The sequence below is a fragment of the Simochromis diagramma genome, unplaced genomic scaffold (assembly GCF_900408965.1).
Source record: "Simochromis diagramma unplaced genomic scaffold, fSimDia1.1 OVJJ01000387.1, whole genome shotgun sequence".
Classification (NCBI taxonomy): domain Eukaryota; kingdom Metazoa; phylum Chordata; class Actinopteri; order Cichliformes; family Cichlidae; genus Simochromis; species Simochromis diagramma.
Window position 1 is genome coordinate 4,607,678 of NW_024387152.1, and position 15,664 is coordinate 4,623,341.

General features: G+C 41.2%; 2 protein-coding genes and 1 long non-coding RNA gene across 4 annotated transcripts in view; 2 read left to right on the top strand and 1 right to left on the bottom strand.

Annotated features, from left to right (window-relative positions):
* Positions 1–365: 365 nt before the first annotated feature.
* On the top strand, positions 366–1,830 carry foxl2l (forkhead box L2-like). The gene has a single exon (XM_040047329.1). The coding sequence runs from the start codon at positions 436–438 to the stop codon at positions 1,240–1,242; it is 807 nt and encodes a 268-aa protein (XP_039903263.1). The 5' UTR covers positions 366–435; the 3' UTR covers positions 1,243–1,830.
* Positions 1,831–2,426: 596 nt separating this feature from the next.
* On the top strand, positions 2,427–14,595 carry tmem201 (transmembrane protein 201). Of its 2 annotated transcripts, XM_040047328.1 has the most exons (11): positions 2,428–2,651; positions 3,072–3,192; positions 3,288–3,482; positions 3,570–3,749; positions 4,602–4,966; positions 5,059–5,259; positions 10,526–10,728; positions 11,505–11,567; positions 11,694–11,984; positions 12,201–12,329; positions 12,806–14,595. In XM_040047328.1, the coding sequence occupies exons 1-11, from the start codon at positions 2,524–2,526 to the stop codon at positions 12,901–12,903; spliced, it is 1,974 nt and encodes a 657-aa protein (XP_039903262.1). In that variant the 5' UTR covers positions 2,428–2,523; the 3' UTR covers positions 12,904–14,595. The 2 variants fall into 2 exon arrangements, with proteins under 2 accessions (XP_039903261.1, XP_039903262.1); XM_040047327.1 differs by having other exon boundaries at positions 2,427–2,651; positions 11,505–11,984.
* LOC120743640 overlaps positions 11,852–15,664 on the bottom strand; it is a 30,112-nt gene continuing 26,299 nt past the window's right edge. The window contains exons 2-3 of the long non-coding RNA XR_005698248.1: positions 12,185–12,350; positions 11,852–11,967 (exon numbers count right to left, since the gene is read on the bottom strand). This is a non-coding gene — a long non-coding RNA (uncharacterized LOC120743640). The remainder of the gene's footprint in view (positions 11,968–12,184; positions 12,351–15,664) is intronic.

Genomic DNA, 15,664 nt, shown 5'->3' on the forward strand with positions numbered 1-15,664 from the left:
CAAATCTACAGTTTAATATTACATATGTTTTCCCACCTGTTGCCTTTCCTAAGGTCGTGGAGATCAGATGTAGATAAGATTTTAGGATTGCTGTGTGTTAGAACATTACTTGTCACTCACGTAAACTCAGTACACCTAAATAAGTCTTTGATCGCCCTGCTTCAAAAGGGGGAATATTTTTGACTGCAGTTAGAACACAGCCTCTTGACCCCTGCTTCAACCTAAACAGCCTCCACGGTTTCACACACAATGGCATAAACAGTGTGAGAAACCCGGTGAGATCAAAGCTGGCAACAACAGCTGCGCGGTACCTGTGGGAGGAGTGTGTGTATGTGTCCGTATGCACCTGCAGACACAATCATAGAGCTGCCTTGCTTACCGGGCAGATAGCAGTCGCAGCCGGACCCACAAACAAACCGATAGCTTACCTGAGTCATGGATGCAGAGAAGTCCCCCCAAGGTGCGCAGATTCTGGACATCGGCTCAAACTCGCCCCCTTGTGAGCCTAAAGGTGCGCAGGAGACCGGACAGCTGGAGAAGCCGCCGTATTCATACGTGGCTCTCATCGCCATGGCCATCAAGGACAGCGAGAACAAGAGACAGACTCTGAGCGGGATCTATCAGTATATAGTGTCCAAGTTCCCCTACTACGAGAGGAACAAGAAAGGCTGGCAAAACAGCATAAGACACAATTTGTCTCTCAACGAGTGCTTCGTCAAGGTGCCCAGGGACAGCGGAGGGGACAGAAAGGGCAACTACTGGATGCTGGACCCCGCATTTCAGGACATGTTTGAGAAGGGAAACTACCGACGGCGGAGGAGGGTGCGGAGACCCTACAGACCCCCGAGTGTGCCTTACCTGGGCGGGAATCCCGTGGAGTACTCTGAGTCGCTCTACCTGCAGCCTTACGTGAGCAGCTCCTGGAGCATGTGCCAGCCCGGCTCGACCCCACCGACGGGATATGCGTCAGCTACGGTCAGCACGGGACACAGCCGCAGCGTGTCCCCGGGCACCTCCATGACCTCCTACTGCACCCCTCCTCCCCACTTTCACCATCCTCACTACGGCGCTTACCGCCGCCACCCGCCCGTGCTGGTCCCCCACAACGGGTATCCTTACGGCGGGGTGACCCAACCGATGAGCCCGGATGGAGGCACCGTTTCCGTGGCTTGCAGCTACCAGCAGTTCACCTCCTACGGCAGGCCAGCGGACCCAGCCCTGGCTTATTTAATGGACCAGTAGGACTTTTGAGTTATTTTGTGCTTTGATGGCAAGTTCACATCTGAGTTCGCCTCTCACCATTTCAGTTCGGCTGTCACTGGTTTGTCAGGTACTTGGTTTAGTTTGGCAGTTTCATATGTCTGTTATAAATAATGCTGTTGATGATTTTGTTTGTATAGATTTTGTAAAGTTTTTATAAAGTTTGGGTTTTTGTAAGAATTACAGACGGCAGGTCTACCATATACCATGTCACTTTACTTCAAACCCCATCAAGTGTAAACGGCAGGAAGACAGCTGATCTAAGTCTGAGGTTTGAGGTTTGCATTTTTATTTTGTAATTTTTTTTTTTACTGCGGGTTATAGGCTTACAAATAAGCAAACTTTTGTTCTTTTTCTCTGTTTTTTTATATTGGTATATAATTTTGAATAGGCCTGTACGTTTGCTGTAACGTTATTTATTTGTTTTCTCCGGATTTATCCAAATGTGTGAGCTGCTATAAAAGATGAATGACATTCAAGCACTGACCCGTTTTCTCATTCGATTGTGAATGTTTGTTTGATGTAAAATACATCACGTTTGTTCAAATAAAGTTATTTTTGCATCAGAAACTTCACCCTCTCCAATTTGTTATCATTATTATTCATTTATTAATGATGATGATGATGATTATTATTATTATTATTATTATTATTATTATTGTAGAACACTTGATACATTTTAAGCGAGGCTACCTGAAAATGCAGGTTTTAAAATGGATATTAGCTGTAATATTTCACAGACCTGTATGCTTTGTTTAAACTGTTTCTAAGTATTGAAGGTTTTTACTTGTGTAAAGTGATGGAAACTTTTTCAAGCGGAAGTACTGTGATACTGAGGAAATATAGGAAAACCTGATATTTCTAAGAAAAGTTCGGAAGCCAATAACAATAACAGTTAATAAAGTTTTATGTCCCGAACAGGCTTTTTAATCTGGGTTAATACCCTGTCCCGCATTCCAACACGATCATAGCATGTATCCTCTGCACAGCTATTTACTTACCGTCGAGGAAAAACATGTTTAGTTTCTTTCATTTTTAATTTGTTTTACTTTAATAAACACCGCCACCAAAATGTGTTATTGGGCGCAAATGAAAAGCAGCATCGTAAGCGTTAGAGTGGACAGCAAGGATTTAATGAACCCTATTGGAACGCGTCCAGGTATTGACGTACTTTCCGTTTCCGTTACAGGGGCGTGAACAAAAGGAATCGTTTGCCGCGTGCGCGCTCGCGCCGTGTTTTGCAATCTTAAAACACTACGTTTAATGTTTTTGCGAAAAAAGATGGAGACGCTTAGCAAGCTTCTGCTGGAATACCCCGAATTAATGTACAGCGGAGTCGGAGCTACGGCGTTTGTCGCCGGCGGAGCGCTCATATATAAAATTGCCACCAGGTAACTTCTCCGACTTCTGGCACCGCGGCGGTGTGTTTGTAGCTAACGCTACATTCACGCTAGCACAAGTTAATGTGTGTGGAATAAAATAAACACACCAGTTGATTTTTTTAATTGTGACATTAAAGAAATAGTGCTTCCTGTCCTGCTCCTATTGCTCCTCTGGAGAGATCTGTGTATTTACGCTAGCCCGGGCGCTCACTTTAAGAGCAGCTGTGCCGCTAACTAACTTGATGCTTCGCAGTTTTGTGAGTCCAACTTTAGCTAACCCCGTTTGATGTTTACAGTTAGTATTTATGTCACGTGACATCAATACAATGGGCATATTCAGATTTCTCAGGCTAGGTTAAGTGTTTTTGCATAACTGAACAGCAGCGGTTGCCACTGAATAACACGCTGGATTTACCTTGTTGCTTACAGAAAGAAGCCCACCCATGCAAGTGTTAACTGCTGGTTCTGTAATCAGAACACAGTTGTGCCCTATGGGAACAGGAACTGCTGGGATTGCCCCAATTGTGACCAGTACAATGGCTTCCAGGAGGTAAGTGTTATACACTATGTAACTTGTTTCTTAAGTGTGGTAATTCTTTTTCTCTAACGCATATACATTTTTTTTAAAACTGTCTGTGTTTTCAGAATGGGGACTACAACAAGCCCATTCCTGCTCAGTACATGGAGCATCTAAATCATGGCATATCTGGAAGCCTTCCTTCATCGGAGACACCTAAGACTCTGCAGTGGGTCAACTGTCAGATGCTGCTTTGCCGGAAGTGTAATAACAACCAGTCTGCAAAGATCAAACAGTTGGCCTCATATATCCCGAGGGATGATGTATGCACTTTGTTTCTGTCACATCATAGTATTGCCCAACATGCTGTTCTGAAGAATAACACCAAATGCCGTTTCTTTCTCCCGTAGGAGAATTACGATGAGGAAATTGAAGCCTACAAGCATCACCTGGAGCAGACTTATAAGTTATGCAGGCCATGTCAGACAGCAGTGGAGTACTACATTAAATATCAGAACCGCCAGCTTCGTACGGTGCTTCTTAATAATCAGCTGCGGCGCACCCGGGAGTCAGACATGGGCTTTGTAAAGGTCAGTGCAACTCGATCTCACCCAGTCAGGCAAATATTGTGAATTATTTAATAAAAAAAATCACACATAAAAGACACTAAATGACCAAATGCTGTAGCATGCAGGGTGTTTGACCTTTAGCCAGATACTAAATAACATGATTATTTTAGCTGAGACAAGCAGGAAACTGCCTTAATTTTAACTTTTTTTCTGTGATACCATCTTGTTGCTTTTTCATGTTTAACATAATTTGTTCATCTTGAAATGTAAGAGGGAAACTTTCATCCTTTTGCTCTTTGTTGTTACACCTAATGACATAATGCCTTATCAGTAGCTATTTAGTGTGCATTCGGATCCTCTTTGACCTACTCAAACAAAATGGTCAAGTGTTCAAACAGTGAAGCGATCAACAGGTTTCTTGTTTTCATGGGTCTGCTGATAAGGATTAGCGCTTTGACACAAGTCCTGCTTTTCAGCGTTTAAAGTGATTAATCAGTTGTTACCGCTTCTGCTCCAGTGTGATCTGTGACGTTAGGCGTCATGTCTAATTTCAGGTTGTGTGAGGATACGAGTGAACGATATTTAACCACTGCTGTGGCTTTAATGGAGTGCATTAAACTTTGACTTTCTTATTCACACTAGTGATTCATTAATGTGGTGCAGTTCTGTTACCCGTTTCTTGGTAAAGCACTGAACTATAACTAACAGTGCTTTCAGTTTGTTTAATTGGCATTCAGACCCCTGTTGTAGACTTTATTAACACTATGTTGACATTGTATGCTATTAATTTTAGTATGCTGTGAAAATGTCACAATAAGAGCCTGTTTTTTTGTTTTTGTTTTCTTTGTTTGGTTTGTTTTTGTCCTCCTGCAGAGTGCCCAGTCCCTGTCCTCTCCCATGGGAGTCGTACTCTTGCGGGCCCTTGCCTTCCTAATATGTGCTTTCCTTGCTGCCACAATTTTCTGTGAATTGCCAGACCAGCCTCCGTCACCTGATGGCTCGCAGACATTAAGTGGTGGGGTTGTTCCTCCAAAGCCTCAAGTCCACAATGAGTCTACCCACACTGATAACAGCAGCAGAGTGTCGCCTGTGTGGCAGAGTCTCCTGGAGCTGATCCCAGACAAGGCCATAGAAAATGCCGAGCTTGCGTGGCAGCATGGGAAGGACAACCAGCTGGCTGTAGTCTCTGTTGGCCTGTTAACTTGTCTCACTGGTATCTTCTTAGCTGGACCTGCAAGGTAAGCAGCCACCATTTTATTTGCCTTTGGGTGGGCTGTTCATAGTTCCCAGTTTAATTAAAACAAAAAAAACAAATCTTGCTGCATTTCAGGTTGAGGAGAATTGATGCTGTAGCCTCTGTCCTGTGGTTCTTCATCCTGTGCCTCTACATGGCCGAGAGCTACATGACTGATGCCTTGAGCTGGATGTACACAACGAAGCTTGTTGGCGTCTCCCTCTGTTGCCTCGTCAGCTTTGCTGCTGCCTTGGCAACTCGTAAACCGCTGGGCGCACGGAGAGCCAGATACCGAAGGTCAGAACCTGAGCAGTAATGTTCACATTGTATTTGAAACCGTGGATTATACAAAAACATGTCGTCTTTCCATGAATGCTTCCCATTCATAAGCATCGGATCAAAAAGCATCAATCTAACAAGTGTTATTGGTGTATTTTTAATGTTGTCATTTCTTTTCATTTCTGTCACTGTCTGTTTTTAAACCTTCAATCTTCCAGCTCTGTGTGAGAATGACTGTGATGTTCTGACATGTGAATGATAATCTCCAGATATGGCACACGACCTGAAGCTAGTCCCTTCTCCTTACCAAATCCCACCTACAGCCACGTGCTGAGCAGGTGCTTGATGCATCAATTTTTGGCAGTTAAAACAATTTTGCATCAGATAATATTGTTACCTCATGGTAGTGCTTTGTCCTTCTGCTTTGAATAATTGTTATTGTCATTGTTTTTTATCTATTCACTGAGAGAAGCAATGAGGAAACATTTCAGTAATCATAATATCATAAAGGTATTATTTATAAGCTTACTCTAATTATTATCAGTTATAAAGTCCTAAGAAGGTTAACAAGTAAACTTTACAGGACCTTCTGACATTTCAACCTATTGGTGTTCTCTATTCAAATGACTGATTATGTATTTAGCATCATTATTACTGCACCGTATATGTGAAAAAAATGATGTTTAAATAAGCTCATTTTTGCAACCAGTATATTGGGTTGTTAACATTTTTGGTTTTAGCTACTATTAACTGCTTTACACTTTACTAGATTGTTTAAAGGTGTTTTGAATGTACTCGTTTAACACTGTTAAAGCTGTGGGGCTTCTAACTACAACTCACTGCATGAAATACTAATTTGTGTAAACACTTTATACCACACATAAGATGTGGTATTTGCGTAATCACACTCTTTCTCTATCGCTTCACATCACCTACAATTTTTATTGGCGTTGGATATTTCCTAATGCAGCCTGTTCTGGTGTTTTTACCTCATGTCTTTGGCAGCACCAGGAGGTGACGTGGAGCATGATGTGTAGTGATGTTAGCTGACAGAAAATTTGCATGCCTGCAACATCTGCGAATTTTAATCGACATTTACTGTTGTAGTTTATTTATTCATTTATTTATTTATTTTACAATGGTTTAAGTATTTAGCTGCCCGCGTTTGTTATTCCCAAATTCTGCAGTTTTTCTCCTGTCTCCATTATTGTTGTGACCTTGTACCCTTTTGATTTACTTTTAGAACATTCAGTATTCGTCTAAAGTTGCATGATCTTGACTTTAAGCAATTTTTGCAAATACACATTTTCTTTGAACTGTATCATGCAGAATTGGCCAATATTTGGCCTTGCAGTGGCATTAGTTCACCTTGAGACAGTAGCATGAAGTTTCTCAGTGTACTTGGCAGATCGGTTGTTTGTTTCTTAAAGCTTCTTTGAGAACTTATCAGTTCTTCTGTAGATTCCCTTTGTTACTTGTCTCACTTAACACTGAGTCCAGTATTGAAATCAGTTCTCTCCGGTGGTTATTCATTCATCAGCAGGGCTCCTTGCGTTGTCTTGAGTTTTAGATACTCTTACTGGTCACTTCATTACTTACTGATTGCTAGTATCAGTTGGACCCCCTTTTGCCTTGAGATCCATGTTAATTCTTCAAAACAGATTTAAGAGGTGCTGGAAACTTTCCTCAGAGATTTTGGTCCATATTGATATGATAACATCACACAATCTCCCGTTTCACCTCATCCCAAAGGTACTCTATTGGATTGAGCTCTGGTGACTATGGAAGTCATTTGAGTGCAGTGAACTCGCCGTCATGTTCAAGAAACAAGTTTGAGATTATTTGAACTTTTTGACGTGGTCCGTTAAGATGGCGACACTGGTCATAAAGGGATTGACATCCAGCATAAAATCTTGGCCAAATCAAACATGCAGATCATGAACACATTTAGCATTAGGCCTTTTTCCATTACTTCCTACTCAACTTGGCACGACTCGTTCTTCATTACTAAAGAGTACCAGCTAATATGGTTGAGGTCGTTATAGCAACGCGGTGGAACATCCCATGACATCATTTATATGCGACATAACAAAGGTGGACGTCGAGGCGATGGGATACCTGCTGCTCGGCCTGTGGCTTTTTTGTCAGGCTCTGGGACCGTGGTGTTGTTTCTCTGTCGTTTCCCTTGTTTCCAGGTTACAAAAATGGCGGTTTTCAATTCCGTGAAGGAGATTCTCTCCTGACTCATCATGTGACACCACTGACTAGCTGATCAGTGGTATGCAGTCTATTGAAATCACATTTTCAGATCGCCTCAGAACCCTGGTCGCTTGGAATACTGGTCAAGTAGGTACCAAAAAAGTGAGCCCATGCGAATCGTAGCCTCAGTTTACGGTTCTTAGCTGTTGGAGATCAGAGATGCTGTAGCCCATCTGCTTCAAGGTTCAGTGGGTTTTGCATTTAGAGATGCTCTTCTACATACCTTGGTTTTAACAAATTGTTGTTTTGGTCGCTGCTCCCTTCCTATCAGCTTGAAGAATTATGGTCATTGATCTCTGATTTCTGGGGTTCAACAAAGCTTTTTCACCCAGAGACCTGGCACTCACTGGGCATTTTCTCTTTTTCACACCATTCTCTGTAATGGTTATATTGGAATATCCCAGTATATTAGCAGTTTCTGAAATACCCAGACCGTTGAACAGGTTTGTGTATGTGTGTATCCGGCTGTATGTTTGGGCTCATTGTGACATTGAGGAATGATCAGAGCCCATCAGAGGCCTCTCTGATGGTGCAGCATGATAAAGATCTGCATATGCAAAGTGTTCAAAGGTTTTGGAGAGTATTTATGTGTACTTCTTTGTGTCATATTTTGATGCTTTTAGCTGTGGGCTCAAAACTCAAGTTCAAAATAGCCTGTAGGTGACTACCTGACAGGTACTTGGCTTGTTTCAGCATTTGAGGTATCTTGTGTAAGCATCAGTTCCTGGTCCCCCCCCCTCCCCTCTCATTTTTAATCGGTGCTCCACTCAGCAACATCTTGGAGTCTTTTCTCAGGATTAATCTTAAATTGTCCTGCACAAACTCTAAATGAGGCGATTTACAGCTAAAATGACGACCTTACAGCACTCACAACCGTATTAGCTTCCATTATAACTAATGCTACCTTTGCCAGTATTTTAACAAGTTGATATGTGATAAACACTAATGACTGTTTTAAGTGCACGTGCTAACATTTCATCTAACTTGTTTATTTGAGTTTCATAGTTATGTTTTACTTTTGTTGGATTGTGTTGGATGTAGGGGGTATTTATTTTACTCTGATGTAAGAAGGTGTTACAAAATAATGGGAGACAAGGTGCGTAGATTGTGATTGCTCATCAGTTTTGTAGTGTTGTAACTGTGGGTTTAAACTGTGTTGCGCTGTTCTGTTGAGAGATTTATGTTGTCAAACCAGCGCCTGTGGTGTAGTAGACTTCACATGCTTTGAGTCTAAGATGGTAGATGATTGATCAAGTTATGAACTTGTGTGACTTTTCACACCTGATATACATCAAAAAAGCACAATGCAATGCTGTATAGTGCCGCAGTTTAAAAAAAAAAAAAAAAAAGTCATACTGGCTGTTTATACTGTGACGTTAATTGCTAACGACTTGAAGGCATTTTTTTTGTTTTTTGAACTGCCGCATGTGACAAACTGCATCTTAAACTCCAAAAGTAACGTTCATCACAGAACAAAACAAGCTGTATTGGTTAGTTGTGTGACGTACAGGGTGTATCAAAAAGAACCATCACGAATTCAAAGCGCTTTAATCCTGCAGCCGTTCACCGATAATGGCCGAAACGCATACCGTTAAAAAGACGGGGCTTGTCGGTTTTAATGCGGTCGCTGGTAGCACCAGCAGCTGCAGTGGCCCCAGACATGCTCGTACAAATATGGGAGTTTGACTATCGTTTGGACATGTGCCATGCGTCCAGAGGGGGACACATTAAGGACCACATTGTATGTAAAACCTTTTATATTCAGCCATGTAGTTTAAAATTTACCACAAGCTTTTATGTCCAATATTTAAAACGATAAATAAATAAATCCTTTTGAAAGTGAATGATTCGTCTTGCTACACCCTGTATTTGGACCATTGTGTGTACTAAGGGTAAGAAAGAAAGTATTTTTACCGTTTGGTTTGCATGTTTTTTAAATGATATTTGCATAATGTCTGGTTTGAGTGTTTCTATTTCTGCGTGTTATTTTTTTTAGAGAACTCCTGTTTCTACCTGATGAGCTGTATGACTGTAGACCTCTTTGTGTCAAGTGTCTAGCTCTAGAAGCACTATGTTCAAAGTGTTAACTGTAGGTTTAAGCTACTATATGTGACAAATTATTGTACTTCATTATTATACTACTGTTACTATTTATCCCAAGTATGTTTATCTAAATATTTTAGTAGCGTCTGTTGGAGAAACACTTGGTACTTTTTAAAAAAAAGGACCCGTCGTTATGCGAAATCTTGATACTTTTTTACAGTTTATCACAGTTTGATCACCGACGATGTGTTTATATATCCTGTAACAGCCTCAGAAAGGAGCTCCATCCCTGCTCAAAGGTTTCCTGCAACATGCTCGATGAAACACTTTGCGTTTTGGGTGCTTAAATGGTTCATTTGGGTATCTTGCTTTTAATGATGTGCTCCATTTCGGAGGCTTTGTGGTAATGCTTGCTGTACATGGAATATAATAAACGACTGATAAAAGGAAATGTCTTCTGCTTGTTTTTCCACCAGCATCCTGTCTCCTTCTGCATGTCTCTTTCCAGTCTGTAAAACTTTATTACTCAACTTTGGAGGCAGTGGAAATAATCAGAAGTGACCTGATTATACAAAGAAGCTTTATGTCGCTGCTCTGTGTGGACCCATGAGTGTGTGAAGCGTTTCTCTCGTCTCTCCCCGTCAGCTGCTGCGTGCTGTCACACAGCTGCTGCAGCGTTTCAGCGACAGCCTTGTCGTAGCCTGCCTCCATTAGTGCTGACATTAAGGGGTTGTAAGAGCTCATTTCTAAGTGTGTCCCCAGTTTTCTTCTCGCACTTGGTCTTTAAATCAGCATATGTTTAATTGTGGTAAGCAGGTAAAATTCTTAATTGTGTTTACACTATTTGCTCTATCAGTACCCAATTTCCTCTCCTCAGAAGTATTATGTTAGACTTTCTGTATGTAAGTATTTGTATGTTTTTGCTGCTGTGTTACAACTTTAATTTCAGGTAGTAGACCATTCCGTTGCTCTTGTGTTGCAGATACCTTGCAGGAAGCTCCACAGTCCCTCCTTTGAGCTCCACCGATGTGGCGGACACTTTCATCCCCACTCCGCCCCCTAACCTCTCCCAGCTCATCAACCGCCACCACGGTCGTCACGAGCGGAAGGCTTCCCCCTCCTCTCTGCCCGGGCGTCTCAACAGAGCCCTGTGCCTCGGCACCATGCCCTCCCTCACCAGGACAGGTAGCGCGGGATGTTTTTCCTTTCAGTTTGTGCTTGTGCTGACAGATATTTCTGTGTAATCCTTCTAATGGCTTGTTGACGTTTATCTGTGGTCTAACGGCTCAAAAAATAACATTTCAGCAAAGGGAGCCGACACATTTGTGCAAATTAACCAAGTAGCTTCAGGTGTAGGTTGGGTTTAGTATTTGGAATTGTTTGTTTTTACAGTCAGTTACACTGTAGCACTTTGCATGCTCATGAGGTTTCTAATTACGTAGCTCAGTTTTTATGGAATATCACCTGAAATATTGCCTCTGTTTACACAAGCGTATCTACAGTATCTGCATTTCTTACCAAGAGGTCATTTAGGTCATTTATGCTGAAGTGTTTGCATAAATGTACATTATGTTTTTAGACACTATGCAATGGAGACAGGATTTTTCAGAAATCTCTGGCACATCTGTGCTTAAATTTTTCTATTTTATTTCAAATGCAAAAATTAAAAAAAATGTGTGTTTGCAGTGTAAAGCGTATGTTTTAGGAGCAGTCGTGGTCCTACAGTAGGCGGCCCATTTGCAGCTGCTTAATCTGACAGATTTGTCACTAATTATTTACTAATATTGTGCATTTTTAGTGTGAAGACTATCGATTTTTCTTTGAATGTGATAAACTAAAACCTGAGTCTCAGCATGAAGTTGTGTAGTTTTACGTTTATGAGAAATGCTGATGCGGGTTTAAGTGAAAACATCAGTTTGTGGTGAAAAGTTTTATTCATGTATTTATTTTTTAATTTTCAGATTCTGGTTACCTGTTTAGTGGAAGCAGACCAGCCTCACAGTACAAAGATTCACAATCTTCAGGTATTGAAAGTCCTGGCGATTCTGTGACCTCTGTTCAGTTTTTCATTGTAAGCAACAGCTCGGTGCTTTTTTCACTAAGACGATGCTTAGTGAAAACATTTTTCACCGCTCTCGTTTGTGGCACAGACTACTTTTCGCTCAAGTCTGGGAGCCGCCCATCATCCCCGGGTCCCTCCCCAGCTCCTTCGGTAGCTGGTTCTGTTACATCCAGTTCAGGTTCTGCCAGACAACGGCGTCCCCTCATCAGCCCCGCTCGTCTCAACATTGGTGGCCAGAGACTCCGGCTTTTCTCAGCAGAGCCAGAACCCACGCTCATGTTCCCACCTGCGTCTCCATCACATCTCCTGTCTGAGCCGACCCCTTCGGTTTACAGCGGCTGCTTTTCACCCGATGTGTCACCCTTTCAAAGTCAAAATGGCAAGTATACATAAGGCTGACTGTTATAGGAAGACTTCTGGCAATATTTCTTATTTTGTTTGTCTGTTATTCCTGAAACTACCACCAGGTGGCAATATAAACTTTTTTTGGGGGGGTGGGGGGGCAAATCCACCACACAATGAAACAAATCAACTTGTGAACATGTTTAGATGGTTTGGTTTGTGGTTTAATGATTTTACCTGATTGGCCTTGCAGATTTGAGCTCCTTGTTAAGAGACGATAGTGTGATTGAAGAGGAAGAGAAGCGAAGCAGCTCCTCAGGATCTTCTGCTTGCCTGGTCGGTACTACAACTCAGTGTCCAGAGGGCAGGCGTTCTCCAAAAGGTAAGCGGTTTGATTTCAACCCTGCAGGGAGATGGATGTATCTATGTCAGAAAATTTAATATTTGTATCATGCCTGTTGGCTAACTGGGTTTTAAAAGATTTCAGTCTGCTTGGGCTGATACATGAGAATGTCTGTGTGTATCATTTGAAGCTGCTTTTGATCTCTGCAGATCTCTACAGTGACTGCAAACAGATTTCCTCTTAAAGCAATTTCAGTTTAAGTGACGGGAACTAATGCAGCATCCCATGTATGAGGGACAGAATATTAAGAACACTGCTACCACACAGCTACCTGTGGGTCTTTGCTTCATTAAAATCAATTCAATGAACTTGATTGTAGTTTCTGTAACTTCTTCTCTATTTGTTCTGATTTAAAGGAGGGGGAAAAGTATTTTGTGACGCAGACACAAAATGTAAAACCAGATGAGGTGGTTTGATGATAGGGCTCATGGCTCACGTTTGCCTTTTCTCTCCAGATTTTGCGAAGCGTCTCATATGGCCGGGGCTTCTGTTTGCAAGCCTGACTGCCAACCTGTTCTTCGGCTGCCTCTACATGTACAACAACTGGAGATGAGTGTCGACAGAGCTGCTGCTGCTGCCCCGTACAGAGCAAGTGTGCCTCTGGCCCCTTGACTAACCTGTTGTTCCTGCGCAACGAGAGGACATACAGCAGTGCAAGAAAATATCACCTCTCTGGTGCTTTACCTACTGTTTGCCGATGCAAATCGCAGATGTCAGAAGAACTGTGCAGTAAAATCAGATCTTATATTTGTGAGTCATTAGTGCTCAAACGTGAAATGGGTTTTGTTTTTGCCTTTTGATCACTGCTCCTCTTACACAAAGACAGGTGCAAATGATAAGAAGGGGCAAAAAACAAAAAAAAGATGAAATTGCACTGATGGCTTTTTAAAACCTGCGCTGTGAATTGTGCAATAAACATGTACTGTTCAGTCGACGCTGCTGGGGCACAAAGTCGCGTCTTACCTACTTACACTGACCGAGTGCATTACCTCCCTCAACTGAACATCGCTGGATCTCTACAGCAGCCAGAAACTGGTAAATGTTAAGCGACATGTTTTCTTGTGGTTTAGGTTTTGTTTTATTGGTATTTGTGCTGGTGCCATTACATGTCAGCTGAGGAAAGTAAAAAGTGGTGCTCTGTTATTGTTGGCCTGTTTAGGGTCAAAATAATTCCTAACATTTCCATCTCATAAACATTTCTCAGCAGTTCACTACAAAAAGGGTTCTCACCAAAGCGATTCAGTTTCGGTTCTTTCTTACTGTAAAGCTATTCATAAGCAAGTTTGTAAGTGTGACAGCGCCTAAGGTCAAGTGTGGTTTAAAAATAAAAATAAAACATTTCCAGTATATGGAAGAAATTATGTTTGCTGTCTCTCTGTCTGCACAAGCAAGCCGCAGAGAGGGAAGTTTTCCTGCCAACTCAGCTGTGAACTAATTTATACGTTACTTTTGTTATTACTCATAGTCAAGCATGTACGTTATTACAGATTGGAAATATTTTTGCACTTGTTTTTCTGAATTGGCGGACGTGTTCTACTTTAAAAATTGTTTGAAATTGAGAGCACGGATGTTTGATTGTTATTTGTGTGCATGTTAATCAACCGATTCTCAGAAAACTTGTGCATTTTTAGACTCGCAAGCTGCAGTTAAATAGGTTTGTGTTTCTTTTGCATGTGATGCAAAACAAAAATCGTATGAAATTTGGAAAGATTTTGTTCTGTTCAGGTGATTATTGAATTATTAAGTGAGTAATTTGACTTTGTTGCAATATTAAGTTTACTTATTGGTTTATGCAAAGTTACTTTGAACCAAAGTTATAAATTATTACATTTGTCTGGCAATAGTTGTAGAAAACTATCAATGGACGGCTTTCTAATGATTTGTAGTGTTCATTTTAATCATTCAGTGTTGTATGCAGATATTTGTGCTTGACTTTTTCTTTTTTCCTGACTCTAAATTGACTCAGTCATTGAAAAAGTATGAAATGTGCTAAAATCTTGATGCTTTCTTAAATCCCTGTTAATTTTCTCTGGAATGGACAAGCTATCATTATTTTTATTCACTTGAAAGTCAGTTTGTTTGAACATGTATTTGAACTGAACTGTTTTGTTTCGCAGCCTACGTCATCAGTTTTTAAAATCAGAGGTTGTCTAGTTGTTATTCCCTTGTACTAAGCAACACGTTTGATCTGTAATTGTGGAACAACAGTGGTTTCATGTGGACCTGTGCTTTTTTTTTTTTTTTTTTTTTTTTTAAATAAACAAAATTCTTTCCCTAATTACCTCTGTGTAATTACACCTGCTCTATCAAAACAGATGTTACAAACTATTGCCAAAAGATATTAGCTCATCTGCCTTCACACACACACACACACACATATGAACTTGAGTGACGTGCCATTCTCAATCCATAGGAAAAGCTTTCCATAAAGTTCAGGAGTGTGTTATAGGGATTTTTGACGTTGGATGAGAAAACCCGGCTCGCTGCCTTCACTTCAATTCAACTCAAAGGTGTCGTGTCGGGTTGGGGTCAGGCCAGTCAAGCCAGACTTGCTCATCTGTGTCTTTATAGACCTTGCTTTGTGCAGTGATGGCGGTCATGTTGGAACAGGAAGGGGCATCTCCAAACCTCTCCACAGTTTGAGAAAATATTCTGCATACCTAGCTGCTCCATTTTATACACATGTGGCCATGAAAGTGATTGAAACACTTGTGTTCAGTGTGCTTCCAAATGTTGTGCCTTAGCCTACCTTAAGCTCGCCCCCTTCTGGCACCGTTAGGCATTGTCTGAGTCTTTAAATATTCTGATCTCTGGCCTGCCTCAGCAAACTGAAGCTTGCACTGAAGTGTTAAAACATATGATTATCTTTAAGGGTTTCTATGGCAATGAAAAGCTGAATTTACACAGCTGATGAGAGATTAACTGTAAGTGGACTGCAGGCAGCGGTCAAGGGTGAAGGAAAGAGTCTTGTAGGAGGGAAACTTCGATTTTATAGCCACAAATTCACTCCACTATAACCATGATGGGTTGGGATCTTTTGTTTTTGAGGTAAATGTGTGTGTACCCTTACATTATAGAGCCACTATATACTTCTTTTCATCAGAACATTTTCTTTTTATTAGTTCTAAGAAGGCTTTAGGTATAAAAAATAATTATTTATGACCAAATAATACCATAAATCATGCCATTATATCTTTCTGACCTATCATGGGTAACTTTATGACTCTTTCTAAAATAACTTGCACATAATAACAACATGAATTATGTTTGCGCTCTGATCTTAATGTGTTGTTTTCTTGTCCAAAGTTCAGAAA

What these genes read in the sequence shown, in the direction of transcription:
- foxl2l (XM_040047329.1), top strand. Translation starts at nt 436, where the DNA reads ATGGATGCAGAGAAGTCCCCCCAAGGTGCGCAGATTCTGGACATCGGC.
- tmem201 (XM_040047327.1), top strand. Translation starts at nt 2,524, where the DNA reads ATGTTTTTGCGAAAAAAGATGGAGACGCTTAGCAAGCTTCTGCTGGAA. An exon ending in TTCTTAGCTGGACCTGCAAG is followed by an intron (nt 4,967 to 5,058) that starts GTAAGCAGCCAC and finishes GCTGCATTTCAG; the next exon opens with GTTGAGGAGAATTGATGCTG. An exon ending in ACCCTTTCAAAGTCAAAATG is followed by an intron (nt 11,985 to 12,200) that starts GCAAGTATACAT and finishes TTGGCCTTGCAG; the next exon opens with ATTTGAGCTCCTTGTTAAGA.